We start from the raw sequence: 14867 nt of genomic DNA on the forward strand, positions 1-14867 counted from the left end.
TAATTATAAAAGAAACAGCTATTGCAAAAGTTCACAGAAACCTAAGTATGTCTGTAACATAATGGAGAACTAACCTGAGTTAACATTTATGGGATGTTTAGATATCCTTATATTTTAGCATATCGTTAACATACATTTCTGGTGTCTCGTTTCTTTTTTTGTTGTCTGACATTTGACCTCATCCCAGAATAGTGACACTATCCCAAGATAAATGGGTTGTTGTTCTTGATGCATCATGACAGACACAGTTTCTCTGGAAAGCTTCATTTACATGCACATGAACAACAGTGGTGTGACAGTATAACAACAGCACAGCTTTATGTTTTTATTGAGCTAAAAAATATAACATTTTTCAGGTCATTGGGCACAAAAGGTGAGTTCACATCATGTTTCAGTAAAGAGTCCAAACAATTAGCTAGGTGAAGAGGCTTCCACTACAGAAATGCTTAAGCACTCTAAAACCATGCATGGCTATATGTTGAGATGATGTAATATGTGTAATTACCATGATAATTACCTGCAAGGAAACATAACATTGTGCTTTATTTAAACAACAACTTATTTCTATCATCTTATTATATATATTATAATTATCATTGAATTCCTCCAACATCTCAGTATAACTGGTATACAATCCTGACTCCATTTAAGATACACAGATAGATTTTAAGAAGTGCCCAAAATGAAAATGTTCAAGTAATGTGAAACAATATTTCCTTACAGTGATTCTACATTAGGCTATTCTATTTCTATTATATTCTCGCTATATAAAGGCCAAAAGCAACCGGCTAAATGTACATGTGCATCATGCCCTATTATAGTACACCATTTGATGAAAACTATAAATACAGAGGTTAATATTGGTTATAGTATATATATTTACTACTAATGTACACACAAAAAACTATTGCCAAGCCTACTTTAATAAGGTTTTCTGGTCCTGACTGATGTGTTTGAATCTGATTCCTTAACATAATGATCCTTCAGCTAATTGAATGCCAAAACATACTTTTGTGCTGCCTAAAACACGCCTCTGACCTGGGAGTATTTTCTTCTTATGTTACCGTGCAGTTATGTTATAGCTGCCATGTCCAAATAAAGCCATTTTAGGATTGACACCAATTCAAAGCTAGCATCTTCTACACTTTAAACTATTGGGAAAGAAGTTTGTTGCTACTTTAAAGTATGATAAATCCAGTTATTTGTGTACATTTTTCTTAAAATAAATCACCCTGAATGTTAATCCCCTCAAACAAAAAATAGCTTGACGGATTTCTATAATCTGTACACAATCTCAGATTGCAGTAACTACTTGGGAATTACTACTTCATTACATAAATAAGGCTAAAATTACCATTAAGCACCAATATAATTCTTTGCTGAAAAAAATCCCCCAGGCTACACCGGTTTAACGTTCGCATTGTGTTCCTGCAGCTAATTACTGTTGCGCTTGCATTAAGTCTTAAAGACACATTTAAAAGAAAGTGATCCAAATATAAGCAACAAAGGTATAGATATCCTGACTCTCACTGGTCGAGCTCAATGCTGCAGCCTTCATTTCCCATAATGCAACCTAATAGTGTTCTCAGAGAGTACTCAAGTGACGTCACTTAAGTGATTTTCTCTGACTCGACACATTTTCTGCAGAGCCTGTGAAAACATCCAACTGTACAACTGTTTCCACAGGATGTGTAGTAATCTTCATAGCTAATAGGGGAGGTGCTCCTTTAATGTAGTCAAACAGAAGCTTGATTTCAAGATGTGGGAAGCAGCAGTGTCTGTAAAACATCAGTGTATTCAGTCATTTGTCCGTCCAAAGAGAATGACTTCTACTTTGGTTTAGAGGTCCAGTAGCTGCTTGTCAGCTGTCAGTCAGACTGGGCAGTAAACTCTTCAAAATACAGTTTGGGCATTTAAATAAAAATTCCCAAGAATCAGCGGGATCAATAAATGGTCTGCTGTGAAAAAGTCTTTAAGTTATGAAGAAAGCGTAGTCCTGCTACTCTCCTTTAAATCCCGGTGCCTCTGTCAGAGCCCAGCATGAAGAACATGTTGTTCCAGCTTTGAGGAGAACAAGACATTCCGCACCAAAAATTCCCTGGCACGATCCCCCTCAACACACACAGACACACATGAGAACTCTATGTACTCCCATAAATCAGTTCTTTGAGGTGCTGAATAAGCATACACATACAACTCACACACACTGAAGCCATGCGTTCTGAAAAGATAAGTTAGAGTATATCAGAAGAGAGAAGGAAGTAGGAGCTTGTTTTGTGCTTGAAATTCTGGGAGTGACGGCTGCTTTCAGTACTTTGTTCATTCACTAACTCACACACACACGTATCCACATACACACAGCTGTCCATAAGTCATGGAGTAACCTATACGGAGGAACCTCTCAGCTTTCCTGATGCCATGCTTTAAGGGGAACCTCTTAGAAGATATCAGGGCATATGCTCCAGTCCTGTCTGTCTTTGGCCTCCCAGTAGCCTCCCCTGTAGATGTAGGTGCTTTCCCCCGAATGTTCCGCCTTCTTCTCGAACCACAGCGGCTGGTAACCCTCGATGTCTTGCCCTAATGACACAGAAAACATATTTTTAAAGCAAAGCTTTAATATTTACTATTTTTCAGATCACCACAATGTCTTTTCTTGTGTATTTTGCTCTGCTTCAGTTGACTGTGCTCAGAGGACAGCTGAATACAAATGAATGGACCTTACTTTTCAGAAAGAGCAACATTATATGCACAACCCTTTTATTATCCATCATTTATTGAGCATATTGAGATATAAAACATCTCTCCTTCCACAGAGTCCTGGTCCAGATGGCAGCACCCGCAGTTTCACATAAAACCATTAAAACACATCGTACATTCATATAAGTAAAAGGAAAGAAGTAAAAGAAGAGCGGCATACAGGCCCTGCCAGCAATATCCACATCTCATTCCACCTGAGTTAATGTTTATGTTAGACAGCAACATGTCCCTTCAGGGCAGAATGCAAAAAGGTATTTCAGAAAGGCGTTTCTTCTAATGCGACGAGACTTTGCAGTTTTAACAATCTCTGCGCACACCCTGTAGACAGCCATTGAATCTGTAATGTGACTTTGTCTATTATTACCTATTCTGCAGTTTAGAAGCAGTTTCACTTTGAACTGTCAATGGAAAACAAGTACAGTTCAAGGTTATAGTAAAATTATGTTTGAAGATTAGTAACATCTATTCTTCTAAAATACAAATTAAGTTTCGGCCTTTGCCCACAGCCAAAAACACGTTTAAAAAGTGGTTTAACCCACATCTGTGTCTCAGTAGTTTGAATGTCATGTTAGAGGTAAAAGAAAGAATATTATCATGAAGATCAACTCCAGACCTGATAACAAAACAATTATTGATTTGTGTCTGACAGAAAAAAAAGTAAAATATAACGGTTAAAACATCTTTAAAAGTGACCGATCATGCAAAATGCACTTTTGTACGTCTTTTATACATGAATATGTGTCCCCGGTGTTCCAGGGAACTCACCAAGTGTCAGAAAACACAACCCTCTCTATTTTCCTCCATACCCAAATCTCTTAAAAAGGGGCTGCAACGGATCCGATACAGACCGATCCAGATTTAAACACTTCTGTGACGTCACAGAAGTGGCGCTACGGCTATTGGGCCAACTCCACCAATCAGGAGGAGACAGCCACGGACATTACTGTTTGAAAGAGCTGGAGACGCTGTAGTACATATGCCAGGCCTGTAGATGGTGCTGTTCTCACAGAATCAGCCCATGAAAAGACAGTGTTAAATTGAGCGAAATGAGGAATGGCTAAAAAGCATGATCTGTTTGGTATTTTGAAAAATAAAAAAGTATAAATATGCCTTATATAGGTATGGTCCTACACTATATTATTCAAATATAGCATGATAGGTCCACTTTAAAAACTTTTTATCTTAATTTATCTTAATGGTTATATCACTTTTATTTATTTTGTTAATATATCTTATATGATCTTTTATTGCAGATTTTCATTCATTATTTATATATTTGAGTTTGATTTGATTCTATTCATTATTAAATGGAACAGCTAATATGAAATGAACACTAGCGTCGAACTGCGTATAGATAACATGGTCGAACTCAAACATCTGTGTGAAGTCACAGCAAGTTGTTGTCTTGTTTCCTGTTTCTCACCTTCCTCCAGAGCCTGGTTGGCTTGCGCCTCGCTCTTCTTCCTCTCCAGCCTCTGACATTCCTCCAGACGCTGCTTCTGGATGTTTGCTTCGTCCCACACCCCCGCCTCCATCAGCCGCTGGTCCGGCCTCAGACGACTATCGGTGGGCGCTATTCCATCTTCCTGCTCATTGAGGGTCAGAGCCAAGGAGGAGAAATAGTGCATGTTCTCCGCATTATCTCTGGAACGTGAAAGAGAGAATTAAGAGAAGTCAAAGGGGAGTCTGTTTCAATTAAATAAAGAAAGCTAAACTTACGGGAGAGGGTATTTTTTCCACAGCAGTTTGGGCTGAAGAGTCTGATAAACGGTCTTCTGTTTGCCTTCAGAGCCTCCACATCCTTGGCTGCTGTCCACTATTTTGGCGCTCTCCATCTTGTCGTCCCAGGTTCCTGACAGGATGTAATTGGCTGTGCCTTCTCTGTCCTCCACCACTCCTGTCACCTGCAGGCACCACAGAAGAAGACACACAGGAAGAGATCAGTTACATGTGTGCTCCGACAGACTGCTATACTGCTGACATATTCACAGCTGGGTACTACTTCACTTATGCTGAGGTAGGATTTCTCCCAGTTAATATTTCCAATTCCGACCTAAAAGCCTTGCAGCTGCAGCATGCCTAGGGTAAACAGGAACCATTTGCTGACAGTGACAAACTGGTGTTTCTTTGGCAAGTGTAAACACAGTTGAACTCTCAGCACTGCAGCCTTATGACCATTTTCAACACATTCTTTACTAATGCTTACATTGAAGCACTTTTTTTTTACATGAATATACATCCAGAACAGGGTGTAGTAGTCTATATGATAATCTATACAATCACTGTGATCATTTATTTAAAAATGTGCTGCCATTGCGATATATTGACCACTGCTACTTCGTGAAGTCAGGGTAGATAGATTTTGACAAAGTTTACAAACAGGATAACAAACATTTCAGTACCGTTTCATTCTACTTTTTCTGTTCTAGCTGCTGTCAGTCTAAAGTGAACTCTGACAGAATAGAAAGGTACTTACTTTTCGTGGGACATCTCTGGAGAAGTAGCTGTAGGGGGAGAATTTGAGACGGCAGGTGTCCTTGGTGGTGTTGTTTACAACGTCAATGTCCCCAGACTGCCAACGCCAACAGACAGGAAAACAGGAAGAAAAACAGACGTGTATATCCGTTTATTTATCTGTCTACGTTAGCTCATTTGTTCTTTTCTTGGGAATTAACTGTTTTTAGAAGGTTGCTTTACGTTACATTACGTTAATACTTTCACTCTTGGTTTAAAGATAAGCGCAAATTCACACATGAAATTTTATTCTTAATCTGATAATTAAAGTAGAGAGGGGCAAACCTGATCTATCCAAAGTTTCCCGACAATAATGTTGTGAACCGTTGAGGTCACTTTGCTCCACGCGTAGTGATTTCCGCTTGAGTGGAAATGCAGGTGAATGTTACCTATAGTGAAGAGAAGGGAGAAACACAAACTTAATAAAACAGTTGAATAACAAGTAATAGCATTATTGTTATTGTAAAAAATACGTTTTATTAAATTATCTAGTATTATTATTTATTTTATTTTCATTTAAATTGTTTTCACCTTGATTTATTATTATTATTATTATTTTTGTATCATTAGTTTATTTTTCTTCTTTAAGAGTGTTCTTGAGTTTTTGAAAATGAAAATGATGCAACAAATACAAAATTGTGAATTGTTGTGTATATGAATGTGTTTTTATGGGATTGTAGTTGCCATCATGAACTGAGTGAAGGTCCTTGTCTCTTACCTAATGGCATGACAGAGATATATTTCCCGCGGAACTTGCTATCAATAGTGATATGCTGCCAGAGGGTCCACCCCCGCTGTGAGGTCACATGGTGGGCAGCAGCTGGTGGGTGATGACTGACCTGAGGAGGAAGGGTATCAGCTGGAGGCAATGTGTGTAAATCAGGGGTGTCAAACTCAATTTCATCGCGGGCCACATTAGCATTATGGTTGCACTCAAAGGGCCGGTTGTAACTATATAAATATACATATATAAATATATAATATATATCAAATAATGTATCATATTACATTATTGCCTCTGAATTGGATTATTATCGGAAAGGGTAATAACTTCGTAATTAACTACGTCTGAAAGCAGAAGTCCAGGGCAAATAATTGCAAGTCTCCTCAGTGCGCATGTCACAAAATGAGACGCATTTGCGGGACATGTAGTTTATGGGCTATGTGCTTTTGTAAAGTGGCATGTAACCGTATAATAAACGTATTATAATCTTTGCAAGCTCTTGCGGGCCACATAAAATGAAGTTGCGGGCCGGATTTGGCCCCCGGGCCTTGAGTTTGACACCCCTGGTGTAAATGATACCTGTAGGGTCATGTGTCTGTGTTGGTCTTACCTGCTCAGAGATGGAGCGATACCCATACTCCTCCAGCCGGTCCAGCTCGTAGGTCTCCCCCAGCAGAGGGTTGAAGGGCTTGGCTGTGCGATGGACTGTGGTGGAGTACGAGGACACGGAGAAGGCCGCCACCAGGCACATCTGCTCCAGAGACGAGTCGCAGCGGGCCGCTCGGTCCAGGAGCTCGCTGTACTCCAGATCCTCCGTCAGGCGCTGCAGCATCGACAGCGGCTCGTTGAAGTTGACCTGAAATCACAGGAAAGGTTTCTCCTAAGTCACTCAAGCTTAAACGTTATATAACAGCTAATGTGTACTGTATGTTTTTCATTTACAGGCATGGGTATCTTGGACAGGTCTTTGCCAATGCAGTTCTTCATGATGCTCCACAGGTTAAGGGAGTAATTTGGTTTGTCAGGAATACGACTGCGTCTTGTTCTTCGTAGCTGGATGTGGTTTGTGCCTGAGGTGTCCTGAAAAGAAACCACATTCTTTTGATTTGAATGTCAGAGTTTTAAGAGTCGGTATCGCAAGAAGAGAGCAATGCTCAGGACTTACATTCTCATTGTGAGTCCAGTCATTGGACATTCTTCCACTCATCATACTCTGATTACTCCCTGAGCGCCTGAGAGGAAGCAACACCGTTATAATACAGTTTAAAGTGATGGCTGATGGATAACACAATTCCCAGACTATTATTAGCTATTAGAGGCCATTTCTCACTTGTGCTGTATGCTGCCAGTAGTCACAGTTATGAATGCACGGGAGTCCTCCATGGCATCGAAGAACTCTGCGTCGTCATTCTCATCACTCGCGTCCCCCTCCTGAGGCCGCTCTACACCTACAGTGGCAAGGGGATGGATTATTTATTTCATCATTCTAAAAATCATGCATGTTTTGTGCTGCTTTACAAGGTACAGTATGGCCAAATAACATTTACATGATACTGTGTTTTCAAACCAACAGTCACAAAGGGCATCACCTAACCCTAACACAAACAATTATTAAAGTTAAAATAAATGGCAACATGAAACACAAAACATGACACAGATCAAGCTAGATGGAACTAAAACATATGACAGGGAAGGATATCTATTAAAAGGCTTGCCCATAAAGATGTTTTTGAATAAGCCTCTGTTATTTAACATTCCAAATAATTAGCCCATCTAATAGAAAGTCATAATACACAGTAACTTAAAAAAAGCCTTGACTATATTCCAGACCATTTTAAGTTCTGTAAACTGCTTCATGTTGCCATAAAAACAAACATTTGAGAATATCTCCTAATATACAATTCAGCTTGATGTACAGTAGATGTAAAGATTATAGCTATCCTTTGCAAACTTTGTAAAATATTGTTAAGCTAAATAAATGATACATTATTAGAATATGTACCAAACAAAAAACCTTTGCTGACAAAGGGGGACATTTATCAGAAAAATTCCTTATTGGAAGATATTTAATACAATATTTACTTCACACTCTTATACCGATGACCTTCTTTAATTCATACATAGCACAATGTAAACAAAACATATCTGTCAGTAAATAGGTAGTTTGGGAGGGCTTCTTTGTAGTAAGGTGTCAGTCTGTCTGAGCCACATTTCTGTTATACACATGCATCTCTACCACTGGCCAGAAGAGGGCCATATTCTCATTCAGTGAGACTCAACAGAAGTGTGCATACCAAACGAAAGAGAGTGGATGAGAGGGAGGAGTCTCACCTGTGTATGAGGCGGGGTTCTCCTTCCAGGCTCTCTCCAGGCTGTTGTGCTGTTTGGCTAACTGTTCGATGGTCTCCTCCAGGTGGTGACGCTGCTCTCTCTCATACTGCAGGGTCTTCTGCCATCTCCGGCTCTGAGATTCAGCTACGTCCAGGAAGTCACGACAAGCCTGAGGTGTGAACACAACGCACATGAAAACATGCAGGCCGAGTCTTTAGACTGCTCATTGAAAAGAGACATCTGACAAGTGTCCTGTCTACACTCACATTGATCATAGCATTGGAGGTGATGCGGAAAAGCGTGGCTCGCTCGTTAACGGCTTTCACTTTGTCCGAGCTCTCAGAGGATCCACGTAGTTCTTCGAGCTCGCTGAGTGAGCGCTGGAGGGCGGCGCCGTGCTTTCCTATCAGCTCATTACAGGTGCTCAGGTCGTCTAGCTTGCTGGCCAGAGTCTTGAGCACCCCTTGGGTTAGGGCTCGATACTCCTGAGGTACAGGGCCTTCATCTCCCGAGTCATCTTCACACACACACACAGAGACAAATAAGGTCATTGCAAGAACGACATCATTTGCAGGTTATTATGAGAAAGTGTTTGAGGATGGTGGTAGGTAATTAAACTTCACACCCCGTTCCACCAAAACCCCTTCCTCTACAAGATCAGGAAGCTGTGAATGAAAACCGTTGCCCTGGAAACGTAGGCCTGTGCAATCAGGAGGCTTAGCTATTTTTAGAATAAAAGGGAGAAAAAGGATGACGCACTACCCCGTTTCCTCCTTTCTATCTCTCTCTTCCCCTTGTCGTCATGAGCTCCATCAGTCTCATGGATTTTAGACTGGACTGATTTTCTAGCATCATAAAGGAACATTTAAAATCCTTTACTAATTGAACCCTACAGGTATGCCTTTATATTGGCTCTCTTTTGGCTTACAATCTTTTTTCAAATGTACTGCGCCCTTTTTCTATTGAAGCTAATTCCCTATAGCGAGCAATTAAAAACAGTTTTGGTAGCAACTTGAAATGAAATAAGGACATCTTCTTGTAATTCCTCCTGACATATTTGGTACAAAGCCTTAGGGTTTAAAAGTACTTTTAAATAAACAGCAACTTTGTTTAGTGCTTGTTCACACAAGATATTTGTCATAATGGACCAATGCCAAAGTGTGTGTTACATAGTGAAAAAGACTGGTTTAAAGATGAGGCTTTATTCTAGACACCTAAAAAGGTTTTCTTTTAGTAGAGATGAACGGCGGCTTGTTTATCGATCACTAGACTGATATGCCGACACAAAAAACCCATCTATTAAATGCAAATGATTGCCTCCTATGCAGAAATAAACATTTTCTGGGTCAAAACATGTCTTCTCTGCTTAAAGAAACAGATTGTGTGTGTAGTCTAAAAGAAAAACTATGACTGACCATGTTAACTGAACCTAGGCCAGTGTGAGTAAAGCACAGGAAGACAAAGGAACACTATGAGAGGGGAAAAGGAATACAAATAATCGGGGCAAACTGGAAAGACTAACTCTCAGAAGGAGAAGATTGAAAATGAAAGGCTACAAGAAATCCTGCGCGCATCTGTTAATGGTTTCATGACCTACATACAGTCGAGAGAAAAGGGTCTCACTTGTGTTTGAGGTGTCAACACATTTGAATAAGATCTACCAGCTGTTCATATAGAAAGTGTTCTTTTTATAGCCATAGAACACGTCAGTGGGAGTAATAACATACATGAAGGTGGGAGGCTCGCTGGTGTGTATAAATGTTTTTTTTTGTTTTTTGTTTTAAATGCAGGACACCAGAGGGTCTGAGACATATCGGTGACTCATCGTTGAATCACGATAACACACCCACAGGTGACAGAGAGAGCACTGGTATGGACACAGTGTGGGACGTGAGAATCACATTTAAAGATCATGGGGATGCACTGGAAGCTTCTGAAATATAGATGAAGTCTGAGAGCTCTCTGTGGCACAACATGAGCTCCACTGTTCTTCCTTGTGAACACTCAAACTATCACTATGGATGTATTGATCTACATGTTAAGTCACAGGATAGGCATGTGGTGCCTCTATGATAGCTGTTACAAGATACTGTGTAGGTGATGGATAACTTCCGCAAAAGGTCCACTCAATTACTTTGTTTCTAATCCACTTCCCACCACTTCATCTGCCCGGATATTACTGCAACTGAGCCAATAACCCAAGGCTCATGATATAATAACCTGTAATCAAATCCCACACAGCAGAACACATGAGGACTTGTGCGCGTGTGTTTGCACGTAGATGAAAACACATTTGTTATTCTGTTTATAATAGTGTGTAGCAGACAGCGTAATGGCAATCAAACAACAATAAACGCCTCTTTAGGAAATTGAAGGGAAAGCGTTGAGGTGAAATAAATGAGGTCCCAAATGGAATATCCAAATAAATGCAGGATTCAAAACAAATAAAAAAACCGGGTGCAATAATTGAGTGGGAATTAATGAGCTAGTTGAAATCCAATTTACCAACGAATAATAACGACATATAACACACTGTTAAAAATAAGTTCTCACAGCTGTTCACCAGAGAGTCCGCTATGTAAATACGTAACGTGACCGCCGGTGTTGTTACCCTGAGGTGGTGACCTAGCAACAGCAATATTACATACCGGCAAAGCACTCACCCAAAGTGGCAACAACAGACAGTAGTACAAGAAATAGACAGTAGATAAGTAGGATAATAAAAAATATATGATGAAAATGAATGAAAACAATACAAAATAAAACCTGAAACATGGGAAAATTCAGAAACAAAGTAGAAGAAAACCCCTTCTAAAATCTGGTTTAGTATTTTGGCTGTTATAACTCCCAGTGTGGCAAAGTCCTTTGTTCTACAATGGTAGATGCAGAGATAGAGCATCAACACCTTGACACGTGACTTTATGGACTCCATATGTTAATGGTCCAGAATCCAGATGAACAGAAAACATTGATTTACTGCAGGTCGAACCTTTTACTCAGCAGTTCATGCTGCCTAAAGGTGCACACATGTGAGTTAATGACAATTCAAGGTGTTGCATTTACAGTTATAATCCCGAGAATGAGGATACAAATAAATACCGCGCTGTTGTTCTGCAATGAAATAAGGTTCCACAGCCATTTTGTTAACTTGAAATCAAATTCTGTCCAATAAAAAAATCCAATTGCCATATTTACACACACTCCATAAACAGATCCCATCGGCAACATTCACAAACCCACACATGCATGCAGGCACGCGAGCACACCCCTTCTATTTTTTATCTCAGTTCTGCTCTCGGTAAAATAATTAAAGGTTACTTACAAGGTGACACTCATAGATGAGGCTACACTCGTGTCTCTCTATTGTCCACAGAGTGTATGGTGGAAAATATTTTCAATGAAAATCCTCACACCCTCTCTCTTTTTGTACCCCTCCTGCTACCAGAGCGGGAGGAGTCTGAAGGAAGGTCATCTCATTCAGCTCTCACTGTCGTCATACTGAAGGAGACAGGGAGGGAGAGAGGAGACGGAGTGGGAGGGAGGCCAAGCTGCTGCATGTGTGTTTGTGCACATTTGTGCAGAAGAGGGAGAAATAGAGGGGGAGAAAAATCCACGGTGCATCTTTGCAGGTGTTTTAATAGACAAATAAGGATGGACAGCAAAATGTCTCCCAGACCCATAGAATACAACATATAGTGTGAAAGGGTTAAGGAATAGGTTATTTTAAATTAAATGATTAAACGCAGATTTTGCATCAATATTGTACCATATGGCCATCCCATCCTATGGTACAACACTGCCCTCTTGTGGTTTGTTGTTGGCATTACATTAAATGCTGCAAACTGATCAAATGTGCATTTTGGTATGAGCCTGCATTCAAGATACAGCTAAAATGAGTTTGACCTACCTTGGACTCTCTCAGGTAAACCAAGTTGTTTTTTCAGAACTAACTGCAGGTCTGCTGCAACTTTTAGACATTTAAAATCAAGCCGCAGACTTTCCTGTTTGCCTTTTATTCAGTCATGTAGTTATTCAATTATACGCAGCAATTTGAACTTTTATTCTTGTATTTTAAAACCTTTCTTATTCTGTTTTAGCTTGTTTTTCTTGGCATTTTAATGACTTTTTTAATCTGAAGCTAAAGTCCTATAATGTCTTTTGCACATTTAATTGTGTCAGTGCTTAAATGTTATATGCTTTTTGTTAAAGCCCTTTGAATTGAGCTTAAAAGCAACAACACATTCAGTTAATCCAAAAATGAAAAAAGAGATAGGTTTGTTTGCCTACATGAAAGGACTGCCAATTTTAAGAAGTCACATTATTTCTCAGCACCAGAACAGTATTATGTGTGAACATGAATCATCACACATTTTGAAAGAGGGAAGTTACCATTGACATTTAAACAGGTCACACACACACACCATACCAAATATCCATCTCACCTGAGTGATGCATCAGCAGAGAGGAGCTAGCCTTGGCCTGCTGCAGGGCGGTGACCCAGCGCTGACACTCCCCCTCAGAGGTCGCCTTCATGTGGTAGCTTCGCCCCCTGCTAGTTAACACCAAGTGGCAGGTGTCCCCCACCTCGATGTGTGTTGTTGCCAAAGGAATGGTGCCCCGGCAGGTGTGTCCCATTTCAGCCTGAGTCCTGAAGGGAAAGAGAACAATAGAAGGAAATGTGAGCAAATTATGCAGCTCCTTTTTCAATTGAAGTTGACTGTTGAAATAACACACCCAAATCAATACAGAATTTTATTTATACACTGGACACATTTTGTTTTGGTCTACCTTCTTATATGAATATATGCCGATTCAGAAGTTTTACTATAGAATTGTTTCACCCCATAATATTTGTTTCAATTAGAGGGTGGACTAAAATCCAATAATCAGAATTGTTTCTTATATTTCCAGCGTAGTGCTTCAATGCTGCATAAACACAAATGGAATCTATGAAAAAGAAAATAGAATATCCAATAAAGAAACTGCTGAAATGAAAATACAGTGTAGTAAGAACACCGTATGTAACTAAGGATAGCTGATAACTGGTTAAATATTGACAACTCCTGAATCTTCAATATCCATCTTATGAATATGACTCAGGTGATTTTTGGAGCTAAACTGGCATCAGTCAGGGCACAGCTATTTGGCTACATAATCAACATAACCTTAAATGTTAAAAAGTTGTATTTGCCAACCTGCTGTTTAACAATTACAAAATGTTGACATTTATCGAATCAATACAGGCTATTTAAAGCGACAGTAACTAAGGTACATTTACTCAAGTACTGCACTTAAGTATAACTTTGAGGTACTACTCCAAGTAAGTAAGTTCTTAATACAAATATTGTACTTTTACTCCACTACATTAATATAATACCTGTCACTTTGAAGATTTAGATTAACGACGTGAAATATAATCAACAAAGACTTTATTTATACCTGCCTAAATTCACAAACTCCAGCAATAACACCTTTAGGCTTTACCAGTTATGGTAAACATATGAATGTATCAGTAATTATAATCAACACGTAATATCATTCTGAAATGGGCCAATCTGCATAATGAGTAGGGCAGGCCTACTTTTGGTCATTTTAAGTATAATTTGATGCTAATGCGTTGGTACTTTTACTTGATTAACATTTTGAATGCAGGACTTTTACATATAACAGAGTATTCCTACACTATAGTACTTTTACTTAAGTACAATATCTGAGTACTCCCATCTGTTGGGACAGGTGTACACCAACGAACGGTCGCTGCAGTAACCGTTAGTTACCGTTACCTGTAGTAGGACAGCAGGCCGTTGCTAAGGACGAACCACCGCCGCTGGTAACCCTTCAGGTAGTTGGTCCATTTAAAGAGCCAGCCTTTGTAGGTCCCGCTGTCCAGACAGGTCAGGTGCAGCCCCGGGAGAGTCGGGGACGGCAGACTCTTCACCAGCTCGTTCATTTGCTCCACTTCTTCGGCAGCGGGATGGACGGAGAGTCGGTGGAGTCAACAGCTGTACCGTTAGCTAGCTGCACTGCACCTCAGCTAAAGCTAATGTTAGCTTGCAGCTGTTGGCTCTTTACCCTGAGATAGTTTAAAAATAACTACGTAGATGTGCTAAACGTGTCAGCTAAATACACAACAAGCACATTATTACATAAAATACATGAACTGCACTACGGTTATTAATAAAGCCTGTGGATGAGAGTGAGAGAGAAGGGGAGATCATGATGACGTCCCTATCATCACAGGACTCACTGTAGCATATGGGTGCAGGTCTGTTTGTGCGCGTGTGTGTGTATGTGTGTCTTTATATATCACACATGACATTCACTGCAGTTTCCCACATCATTGCAGGATTCTGAAAAAAGTGCTGAATCGAATACAAGGCTTTTCTTTTAATTTTAACAATGAGGTCATGACCAAAAATAATCATAAGAAAAGAAAATACATTAATACAAATATTTGATAAATCTTGTCTTTAAATTTGAGAAAAAACGTTCTGATATAAAAGAAATGTGATTTTATTAAGAATGTCCGTATTAAAACAGT

The 14867-nt window shown here is 39.7% G+C and overlaps 1 protein-coding gene across 1 annotated transcript; it reads right to left on the reverse strand.

Annotated features, from left to right (window-relative positions):
* Nucleotides 1-310: 310 nt before the first annotated feature.
* Nucleotides 311-14586, reverse strand: osbp2a (oxysterol binding protein 2a). Its single transcript, XM_079657977.1, has 14 exons — nt 14110-14586; nt 12769-12974; nt 8593-8843; nt 8327-8495; nt 7326-7443; nt 7161-7227; nt 6938-7075; nt 6606-6851; nt 5990-6110; nt 5557-5660; nt 5234-5329; nt 4477-4661; nt 4181-4401; nt 311-2577 (listed from the first exon to the last, which is right to left on the reverse strand). The coding sequence occupies exons 1-14, from the start codon at nt 14274-14276 to the stop codon at nt 2438-2440; spliced, it is 2229 nt and encodes a 742-aa protein (XP_079514103.1). The 5' UTR covers nt 14277-14586; the 3' UTR covers nt 311-2437.
* Between the last annotated feature and the right edge of the window lie 281 nt (nt 14587-14867).

The sequence above is a fragment of the Notothenia rossii genome, assembly GCF_949606895.1.
Source record: "Notothenia rossii genome assembly, chromosome: 11".
In the NCBI taxonomy this organism is placed as follows: domain Eukaryota; kingdom Metazoa; phylum Chordata; class Actinopteri; order Perciformes; family Nototheniidae; genus Notothenia; species Notothenia rossii.